We start from the raw sequence: 11148 nt of genomic DNA on the forward strand, positions 1-11148 counted from the left end.
AGAGGTTAAAAGTTAAAGAAAAGCCATAGCTCATCTAGGAAAAGGTTGGGGCTGGGTGATGGCTTAGCACAGTGAGTTGGTTTTGCTGCAGTTTTACTTATTTGTATAAAATTATATTTGTGTGAATAAATGTATTCTGACTATAAAAAAACCTTTGTTTCTGGTGACATGTATAGGATGATAGGCCTTTCCTGTTTCTTTTTGTAGGACATGTACCTTGGTTTACACTTACATGACTGTTGAAGGAACTGTTGCAGTATGTTGTAGAGAAACTTGAATTTAAGATTATAGCCTAGCTGCTTCAGACACTACAGGCACTATAAATGCAGCAGCATGGAACTCAGGAATATGTGATTTCTCTTGCCAGGAAAGAGTAAATCAAACTGTGCTGACTCTGGCTTGCCACTTCTGCAGCTGCAGTAAAAGCATCTCTCCACTGAACTACTTGAAAAGTTGGGGTTTTTAAATGGAACATCTGTTCAGTAGGCTTACATAAGTTGTACAAAGCACATTAAATACAGTTATTTGTGATGCTTTTAAGGTCTTATCTGGCATTTGGTTTATTTTGCTTCTGAAAATTGCATTTGTGTAATATTCTTAGACGGTGCTAGCTGCAATTGTCATGGTGAACCTGAAAGGAATGTTTAAACAGTTTGGGGATGTCGCTCACTTCTGGAGAACCAGTAAAATTGAGCTGGTGAGTAATGCACAGCACAGCGCATATACTTTACTGTATTAAATTTGTTGCTCCTCTTCTTCCTAACCCCCAAAACAGGGTAAAAACTTGCCAAGGAGTTACAAATTGGTGTTGCATTGCAGCTGGACATAAAACATGGAGCTGTAGGTAGACTAGGAGAGTGATCTTTTGCAGACAAAAATGTTTTTGTTGTTATTCAACAACCTTTACCTCAAGTCAGAAGGAGTTTGGTTGCAGTAAAAGCAAAGCTTTTACGGTGTTGCTATAGGAACTGCACTGAAAGCTATGGGAATGTCTGAGAAGAATTTAAAAAACAGAGCAACAAATAAAACTACTTGAGGTTATTTGCCAACTTTAAAAAAAAAAAAAAAAAAAAAAAAAAACAAAACAACAACAAAAACAAAAACCTGGCTGCAGTGGGCCAGAAGTAAGAGTTGGAGGTAACATTTTGGTGGCATTTTTCTCCTGGATTAACTGAGTGATGGAAGTGAGGGATACTTGCAGGCCTTGAGTATTTTTTTTTATCCTAAAGTATTGGGAATCTGATAGTAACACAGCGTTCCTTGGAGAACGGGAATTAAGGCATTAATTAATATATGACAGTTTGCCAGATGTAATGTTAGGGCACCTTGACCTTTTATGCCCATTTGAAAGGTCAAGGCAATTACAGTCTGCTATCCTGATGGATTACATTATAGCCTGTTCCTGAACAGAAGTGATACATAGGTTTTGAGATTGAATTATGCTATTGTTTTTGGTGTTAGCATAAAAGAATGCATAATAACTCAGACCTTTTCTTTGTTTTAGGCCATCTGGGTGGTAGCTTTTGTGGCTTCTCTTTTCCTGGGACTAGACTACGGTTTGCTTACTGCAGTAGCGTTTGCAATGGTAACTGTTATTTACAGAACACAAAGGTCAGATTTCTTCTTTATCAAAATTAATGTTTACTGATGTTCTGTGTGGTTTTGTTTGTTTAAGGGGTGCAAATAAGCAGAAGACCTTTCTCCCCTCTTCAGCTGCGTGCAGGATAGAATCTGCTTCATAATATAGGTCATGCCCTGTGGCTCTGATCCAGAGTTCACATTTTATTTTTCTGAGAACAGAATTTCTAGAGGGCATGAACTTGCAATTTCAAGAATAAACAGAAGATTTTTTCAATTTCTTACATTGGTTAATATTCTTGTTTACTTTTTTTAACGCCTAGAGTTTAGAACTTCAAAACTGCTTGGTGCCAGTTTCAGTAAATTATTGCATTTCATGTGCGCTAATTGTCACAGTCAAGTAGAAGTTGTGTCAGGTTATCACTAGATGAATGTTTAGGTATTTTAAAAAAAGTTCTAATTCATCAAAAAATTGTGCCCACCCTTCGAGTTTTTCAAATCACTTCCCCTCTCTCCCTATTCAAAGTGACAGATTTTACTGTGAAGCTTTTGTAGACCTGTTGATCTACAGTGAAATGATTTCTTACATGTGTGGATAGGACTGCATGTGAGGCTTCTAGGCAAGGTCTGGGACATCTAGGTTGAAAAAGTCTAAAAGTCTTGGTTTTGATCTGCACTGGAATGAAACCAAATTCTGACATTTCCACTGTGCATAGAGTATTTTTCTGCCATCTCTATATGGTTTTGGTTCTGCGAATAGAATAGTAATATACTTTGCTGTCACACTGCTTGTGAGTTGGGAATGTTCACTGCTCAGATATTGTTCTGGGAGCAGAGTTGCTCTTTGAAATTGTAGCATATTTTCTGCCAGTATGAGTTTCCATATTTGCAAGATAGTCAAGTGAGTTGCAATAGTTCATGCCAGAGAGAATTTGCCTTGTACCTTTGCATGCTTTGGCCCATGCTTTTCAGAAAATGACAACATTACAGTGCTAAGTTTATAAATTGGTTTTGTGCTAACAGAAGCAAACTTGTCTATTCACCAAATGGCCCCTTTATTATGTTCCTGCCATAAACTGCCCAGTGCATTTGACCATGTTTAGATAAGCCTATACTAGACAGGCACTGCAGAATGGCCATTTAAAATAAATTTCAGTCTTTATTGAACACTCACTTTTCCACTTTATAAGTGATAATACTGAAACATTTGCTTCTGTTTCTCTCTAGCCCTCAGTACAGAATCCTTGGTCAGATTCCTGACACTGACATCTACTGTGATGTGGAAGATTACGAAGAGGTAGGAGTGTATTCGTCTGCATTGAAGAGTGGAGCAAAGATGACTGTGGCAATTTGCTGCTTAGCCCTACCACACTGCACACACAGCACCCTCTGCCTAGCATTCATCTGTGTTGAAGGGAAAGGAAAGAAATTTTATTTTAGTCATAAAAGCTATTTTGTTCAAAATCACAGCTTTTTGTACTGCATGTACGTTTGACCAGGAGGTGATCAAAAGTAATCTTTACACTAGTTCTGTTGTGCTAGCTTGTACAAAATGGTGAAGTTTATGGGAATGCCACTGCTAAACCTGCTGTGTGCACAAGTGCATACAAGGCACCTTCTTTACTTGTGTAGCAGCATTGCATGAAATCCAGGAAACTGGGATCCAAACTGGTGTGTTCTTCAGAATTGCACAGACTGTTCAAAACAGCATCTCCCTGTCTCCACCCATCCCCTGCTCATTTGGTGTACGTGGTTAATGGCACAATTGCTTGCCATGCAGTCCACTTCTTATATATGTCATTTTGTACAACCCAATGTTGGTGAAGCAGTATATTTTGTCAATATAATGGATATAAGCACGCTGTATTTATTCACAAACAGCAACTATGGTTTTCTGCATGCTCTGCCATATTCAGAGGTCCTGCTATCAAGGCTATGTCCCCCTTTACTAAGGAACTGGTTTACAAAAACCCATGTGAAAAGATGATGCTGTAATCTGAAAACATTCTCTCACCAGCAGTTCTGCTTTGAATATGATACAAAGCAAAAGTGTATGTGGGCATGTTTATAGCTGTATGCAAAGAAGAGGAGACTCCATTCATGTTATACTGAATGCAGTTAGCATTTCCTCCTCCTGTTTAAAGACGGGATTGGCAGTGTATGGCAGGCTGCATCTCTGATGCTGGCCAGGTCATTTGCATGTAAAATGTCAGTGCAGCCTGTTTAGAGATAACTTCATTTAAAGTAGAGGAAAGAAGAAATATTGAGACCTATCTGAAGGCCTTTTTAAAACCAAATACTTGAAAGGCTCTCTTTTTGGTACCTGGGGAGACAAAAAAAAAAAAAAAAAAAAAGAGAGAAAGAGAGAAATAAGTCATTGTGCCTGAAGAAAGGGAGCATTCCTAGGTCTGCATGGTTTCCTCATGGTAACACCAGCTGCAGATAGCAACGTCAGAGAGCTGCAAATATTTAATTCCTTTTTATGGCTGTACATTTCATTGTTATAAAGAAGGAGAAATGTCACGTGGCATTGATGGGGTGCAGTATTACACCGGGAAAGGGGGAGGTTCTGATCCTCTCATTGGCTTTGCTCACGACGGTGACAGCCTTCTTTATTTGACACATGCTGACAGCCATTCAGGGTTAGCTGTTGGGCTCCTGCACGTTCATGTGTCTTGTGATCACACAGGTGCTTTTCTTCTGCTGCAGGCAATACATAACTTTGCACATCCAATATTATTTTCCTTAGGTTAAAGAATATCCTGGAATAAAAATATTTCAAGCTAATGCATCACTTTATTTTGCCAATAGTGAGTCATATACAAGTGCACTGAAGAAAAAGGTGAGTAAAGCAATTCTTTAATGTCTGTCTTGAAAACTCAAACTGGCTTCTGAAACATGTTAATCTTTCAGCTCCTTTAGTGTAGCCCCTAGCATAGTGTTTCTCAGCCCGTGGCCCCTGGTGATCGGTAAAATATGGTGACTCTCCAGCCAACTGCAAATTATCTTGGGAAGCAACAGCACGGCAGGAGGGAATAAAGGGAGAAAGTGTAGGGTAATATGAACTGCTTGTGAATGGGAGGTCTGGTGGTTGCAGAGCACAAACTGGTCAAACACATTTTTTTTTTCAGAAGGAAATAAGTAGTTGCTGAAATGAAAACAAAATGTCTGAGAGTAGAAGCTTCCTTCCTGGGTGACAAACTTTACTGGAGTGTCAGACCGTGGAATACTGTGGGCATTTAATGGTCCTCATGAGCAAAATATTACCTGCATACAGAGTATGCCTCACCTCCTGTCTAACCAGTGTTTGACTGGGTGGGAATGGCAATAACAGAACTAGCTATGGGCAGAATTGCCTGACTCGGTAGCAATTGCACCCTTACTAACTTCTGAAACATTTTTCTGTAGCTCCCATGATGAGTGTTATGCAAAACAGGTGGGTGGTACTTACCTTCACAAAGCAAGAGGTATTAGTGATTTATGTCCAAATGCACTTCTCTCCCCTTTGCTCTCTGCACTTGAATCAGCATTCGGTGGAAACATGGCACTCTCTGATTTCAAGAATAGAATGTGATGCATCTCTTCCTCATCTTGTTAACACAGTGCTTGCCAAGATTATTCCTTCTTACTTTATACTGTTCTCACCCCCACCAAGGGAAGCTGAACAATACAGGCTTGTGTTTTAAATTTATGACAGTGATGAATTCAGTGCTAATTGATACTGCAGTGTCATCCTAACAAGCTGAATCTCCTCTGATCATTCTTTCTTTTTATGACAGACTGGAGTGGACCCTTGTGCCATATTGGCAGCAAGGAGAAAAGCCCAGAAGAGGCACGCCAGGGAAATAAAGGCAGCAAATGAAATCAGAAAGAAAGCTGTATTGAAACTAGTGAATTCTTCGGTAAATATTTACCTCTGCTTTATCAGCTAACATGCTGCTTTCTTATGGTACCATTCCTGTTTATACAAGGTGCAGAGTGCTACTCAGGTAGGAAGGCTTAGGGAGCAAGCACTGAGCAGTGAGGACAGGCTACTGAGGGAACAGCATAAGTATCGGAGGCTCGTGGCTGGACTGGATAACTGGGTTGAACTTTCATTGCGTTCCACATGGCGGAGCAGAGCCTCTCCACACCGTCACACTGTCTCAGCAGTGGTGTCAGCAGATAGTGGGGGGAACCTACCTCTGACCCTCCCCACACACTTGGAATAATCATGCAGAAATAGAATATCACAGAATCATAGAGCAGCTTGGGTTGGAAGGGACCCTAAAGATCATCTAGTTCCAACCCCCCTGCCACGGGCAGGGACACCTTCCACAAGACCAGGTTGCTCAAAGCTCCATCCAACCTGGCCTTGAACCCTTCCAGGGAGGGGGCAGCCACAGCTGCTCTGGGCACCCTGTGCCAGTGCCTCACCGCCCTCACAGGGAAAAATTTCTTCCTCATATCTAATCTAAATCTGCCCTCTTTCAGTTTAAAACTGTTACCCCTCATCTTACCCCTACACTCCCTGATAGAGTCCCTCCCCACCTTTCCTGTAGCCCCCTTTAAGCACTGGAAGGTCGCTATAAGGTCTCCCCAGAGCCTTCCTTTCCCCGGCCTGAACAACCCCAACTCTCTCAGCCTGTCCTCGTAGGGGAGGTGCTCCAGGCCCCTGATCATCTCTGTGGCCTTTTCTGGACATGCTCGAGCAGGTCCATGCCCTTATGTTGGGGACCCCAGAGCTGGACACAGCACTGCAGATAATATATAATATAATCATAATTACAATAATGATATAATATTATATGATATAATGAGTCATTCATTAGTGTAAATAATATAAGTTATTATATAAATTTATATAGATATAATAAAATGTATTACAGTTAGCAGCCCTTGTAATGAAAAGGTGCCATCCGTACTGCTGATCCTGGTGTGGTTAAGAGAGGCAGGTGCACTGGCAAGTGTTGTTTGAAACACTCTTGTGCTTTTGTGCATGTTTAAGTTCACCCCCATGGTGGGAGCTGGTGTGCGCTTTTTACCATGGGAAACCAACCAACTACCTAACCTAAGAGCCCAATTGCTGTTGCTTCTTTGGAATATATAGGCCTTGACAGGATCAGCAGGGATAAGTCAAGGAAATGGAGTAAAAATATATGAACAAGTGTCAGTGTTTAAAGGAAATGGATAATTCATGCCTAAGATAACAGCTTTAAGCTGCTTGCATGTGACCATAGAAAGGCTGGGCATGAGAGAATAAATCTTGGTACACATAAGACATGGAAGTATGTGTGTGTGTAGAGCCAGTTTCTGTAATGGTTAGGAGCTGTACATCTTTTAAAGGCTGAAGGAACAGATGAGTATGGGGAGGAAGGGGATCTACACTGAAAAAGAATTGGCTGTCATTAAGCTTTATTTATCTTCTCTCCCAGACTAACGACGTGGAAGCAAGTGTAAAGCATGAGATAGCAAATGATGAGTTACCTGTAAATGGAAAATTTGCATCTGCAGATGCTAGTGCACAAGACATGTCTCCTGATGAGCATGAACATTTTGTGGACCCCAAAACAAACATCCACTCTTTAATTCTGGATTTCACACCAGTGAACTTTGTGGATTCAGTCGGAGCGAAAACATTAAAATCAGTAAGTAGGGCTTTTTTCCCCAGAAAAACCCATAGAAGACTGGTAAGCTACCTATTAGGGAACCTGTTAGCATGAGACATAAATGCCAGCATAAATACAACCCAGTGTCTCACCTAATCACAGTTTTAATTCTGTAGCTCTGCAAGTTTTAGCTGAATACTGGGGAATGTGGGCTGTGCAGCTTTCATAGTAATTGGCTTACGTCTTCCAGAACTGCGATGTGTACGGTGATATACTGGCGTTTAACTTCATTTTAACTCTGTTGCAGATTATAAAAGAATACAAAGAAGTTGGTGTCTGTGTCTGTATTGCCAGCTGTAGTGGTGAGTTGAGATTTCAGGGGTTTTTGTGAGCTTTATGGGAGAGACGGTATTTTCTCTCTTTCCCCCAACCCCAAACTTTCTTCTGCCAGGTGCCTCAGTAGTATCAGCACTTACTTCACATAAAACTGGATTAAAATTTGTTTTGAGGAAAAGCAAGCCCGTGAGCATTAGAGCCTTCATTTTTGTGAAAGTAGAGCACTGACGTAATGAGTTCTGTGAGAACTAGATCCTGCTCCCATTTATTCCAGCTGGCAAATTGTAAATGCCACACCGAACTTTTTATCTTGCAATTGTTGTAATAAGGAGAAAAGCCTGCAATGTTCCAAGTTTCTGATATCCTGCCAAGAATAGGCCTCTCTGCATGGCTGGATAAGAGAATTACCCATTTGGAGTAGAAGTAGCATGTGATCCACCTGGCTATTTTAAATGTTTTAAGTAATAATAAGAGAACAAATTGTTGTCTTCTTTGAGATACCATTGCCTTCCATCTTTGTACTTCAGTTTATGCACTGATGCCATGTCTGGTTTTTATTTTGTAGACCCTGTTATGAATGAGCTGACAAGACTGAATTTTTTTGATAACACTGTAACAAGAGAGTTGCTGTTTCACAGCATTCATGATGCTGTCCTTGCTCGTCAAGTGAAAGACAGGTCTGCCTCACAGACTGACCTTGACCTCTGAAGAGTGGCATCGAGCAAAATGGAAGCCAGATTTACGCTGATGGAGACTCTTTCTGAATATTTAATTTGCACAGTTTAAAGAGAGCCTAAGGCTATTTGTATCTACGGGTATAGGGCAGTGCTTATTTTCTGTAGAAGGAATGAATAAGGAATTGGAAGCCTTCATGCTCTTGAATTTTTTCCTTCAATCAGGTTATAGCCTTCCAACAACATACAAGCACAAAATTATGCAAGACAAGAAAATTCAGTGTATTCTGCTATAATCAGAATCTGATTGACAAGGTAACATTCCTGTTCCTGTTGAGAAAATGGGCACTTTAACTCACTACACGGTGGGATCTTGCAGGAAATAACTGTTCTGCAACTGCAATGCACTGTACCAGTGTCTTTAAAGAACTTTTAGATGACTTTTAAAGCCTGACGTCAACATCTGCATACAACAGATTCGTATAAATTATAATAATCTGCCAGCTGGATTGGTTAATTCACACTGGTGGCATTTAGCTGCTACACTTTTTAAACCTGGATGGTACAGTTATTTTTTTTTTTAAATATCTAACCTGTCTCAACTATACTCAACTCTTCATTGCCTTAACATTTTCACTCTAAGTGAACTTCAAATTAGAAACTCATTGTTTAAGTATTGTATTATCAATACAGTACTTTCACTGCCAAAACCCAGTTATACTTTCTACAAAAGAATACGGTTGATTTTAAGCTAAAATTAGTTTAGCTTCAGAGTTTGAAGACAAAACTGGTTTAAGGCAGGAGTGAATCCTATTAAAAGTAAATAATGAACTGATGCCCTACATGCAGTCTCTTAAACTGGAATAAAAATGTAGACAAGGTCTGAAGTCTCAGTGGTCAAAAAAAAAAGAGCAGTACTTTTCTGCTACTGAGATACCGTCCTACCAGCAGTGCTGCTTCTGCCTCAGTTTTTAAGTGCTTTGAGAAATTGTTGCGGTTTAACCCCAGCCAGAAACTAAGCACCACACAGCCGCTCGCTCGCTCCTCCCCCCTCCTAGAGGGGTGGGGAGGAGAACTGAAAAAAAAAGTAAAACTCATGGGTTGAGATAAGAACAGTTTAATAATAAAATAATAACAATAAGAACAATTAAAATGTTATAATAATAATAATAGTAATAAAAAGGAAGATAACAAAGAGAAATAAAAGCCAAGAAAAAACAAGTGATGCTCACCACCCCCGGCTGACGCTTGAGCAGCGATCGGCCCCGCCACGCCAAATCCCCCCCGTTTCTATACTGAGCATGATGCTTTATGGTATGGCATATCCCTTTGGCTGGCTCAGGTCAGCTCTCCTGGCCACGCTCCCTCCCAGCTCCTTGTGCACCTGCTCGCTGGCAGAGCACGGGAACTGGAAAGTCCTTCATTTAGGGCAAGCGCGACATAGCAACAACTCAAACATCAGTGTGTTATCGGCATTATTCCCACACTAAATGCAAAACACAGCACTCTGCCAGCTACTAGGGAGAAAATTAACTCTATCCCAGCCAAAACCAGAAGAAAAATAGATTTCAGTAGAACTGAAAAATGCTCCATGTTCAGGGTTTTTTAAAAGAATCGGTAGTGTGGGGGTTTTTTCTCTGTTGCCTTCACAACCTGGCTGCTGTGGTACTGCTTAACTTCAGGTGTGAGACAACATGGAAATGTAACTCAAGCAAAAGAAAGAAATCTTCACTGCCTGCATTTCCCTAACAGTAATCACTATGAATCTGAGCAGAGGTAGGAGCCTAGAAGTGTTTCTCTGTAGGTTATTTTGACAGCACAGGGGAAGTGGAGTATCAGTGACATTTCACTTAGCACCCTCAAATCAAAGGTCCTGTGCATAAGGGAATTCAAACAACTTCCTCTCTTCTGAATGCAGAACTTAATGCTTTTCTTTTGCTTCAAGCTCTGTTGTGATATGGGCTTGCTTCAGGTAAACCAAGTTTCCCAAGAACTGGGGGCAGTCAGGGAAGACGTTTTATTTCCTCAGCCTCCCCTGCCAGTAGGGATAGGAAGCTTTCTGCATCAGAAATTACTGCTTAGCTGGAGTTCAAAGGATTAATTGAATGCAAGTTAACACATTGTGTGTGTTTATTTAAACATCTGGTTCATTTTATAACAACTAGTTTTAACAAGCCTTTGTATCTATATACAGTATATTTTTCTACTTTCAGCTTGCTGCAGCTTCAATTTTTAACTACGTAGTCTCTTCAGTTCACGTCAAAATCCTGTCAACGCCTAGAATAAAGTGATGATTGTGACTTGTCAAATTTTCCACTTTGTCCTGGTGACGCTCTGTAGGTGGGACAAGCCGAGGTGCCCGGAGGCGGCTGTGGCTGAGGGAGGGGTGAGGAAGGGTCACCACCCCCACGCGGGTCCTCCCTGCTGCTCAGCTTCCTCCTCCTCGCCCCACAGCGATCCCCTTGGTGCCGCGTTCCCCATCCCGGCAGCGACGCCTGCGCTGCCGGGGAGCTGCCGAGCCGCCGGCTGGAGACCCTCTGCCCAGGACAGGCCTGGCTCCCAGCCCGCGCGGCGCTGGGACTCTGCCGCCCAGGCCCCGGTGCTACCAGCGCTGCTGTAACTCAACCAGGACAGTAAAATCTGGCGGCTTTTGGCCAGTCGCTTCCTCTGCCACCAGCCGAAGCACTGCTGCCTCCGCGCCAGCCTCCCTTTACCTCCTGAAAAGGAAACTGACTTCCTCTTTCCTCTGCCGATTCACAGACTGCTCTCTCAAAACTTAAATCCTACCTTAGGCTCATCTGTGGCTTCACTAGATTAAACAAACCCACATCCTCTAAACTCGCCCTGGGGCTCATCTCCTTCCCCTCTCCGGTGTCACTGCAGCGACAGGGCGGTGCCTCTACCCACTCACCTGCTGAAGCCCCACCACAGCAAAGGGCCCTGGATTGCCAGAGTCCTCTTAATAATATACC

At 41.8% G+C, this 11148-nt stretch overlaps 1 protein-coding gene across 5 annotated transcripts in view; it reads left to right on the forward strand.

The window, feature by feature from the left end:
• Window positions 1-8293, forward strand: part of SLC26A5 (solute carrier family 26 member 5) — a 37216-nt gene extending 28923 nt beyond the window's left edge. For all 5 annotated transcript variants that reach the window (XM_042792725.1, XM_042792724.1, XM_042792722.1 and 2 more), the window contains 8 exons: window positions 602-697; window positions 1505-1611; window positions 2806-2875; window positions 4328-4420; window positions 5358-5480; window positions 6993-7205; window positions 7474-7528; window positions 8068-8293. In XM_042792725.1, the coding sequence (XP_042648659.1) occupies window positions 602-697; window positions 1505-1611; window positions 2806-2875; window positions 4328-4420; window positions 5358-5480; window positions 6993-7205; window positions 7474-7528; window positions 8068-8210 (900 nt within the window). In that variant the 3' untranslated portion in view covers window positions 8211-8293. The remainder of the gene's footprint in view (window positions 1-601; window positions 698-1504; window positions 1612-2805; window positions 2876-4327; window positions 4421-5357; window positions 5481-6992; window positions 7206-7473; window positions 7529-8067) is intronic.
• The last annotated feature ends 2855 nt before the right edge of the window (window positions 8294-11148 follow it).

The sequence above is a fragment of the Tyto alba genome, unplaced genomic scaffold (genome assembly GCF_018691265.1).
Source record: "Tyto alba isolate M040663 unplaced genomic scaffold, T.alba_DEE_v4.0 Super-Scaffold_2, whole genome shotgun sequence".
Lineage (NCBI taxonomy): Eukaryota > Metazoa > Chordata > Aves > Strigiformes > Tytonidae > Tyto > Tyto alba.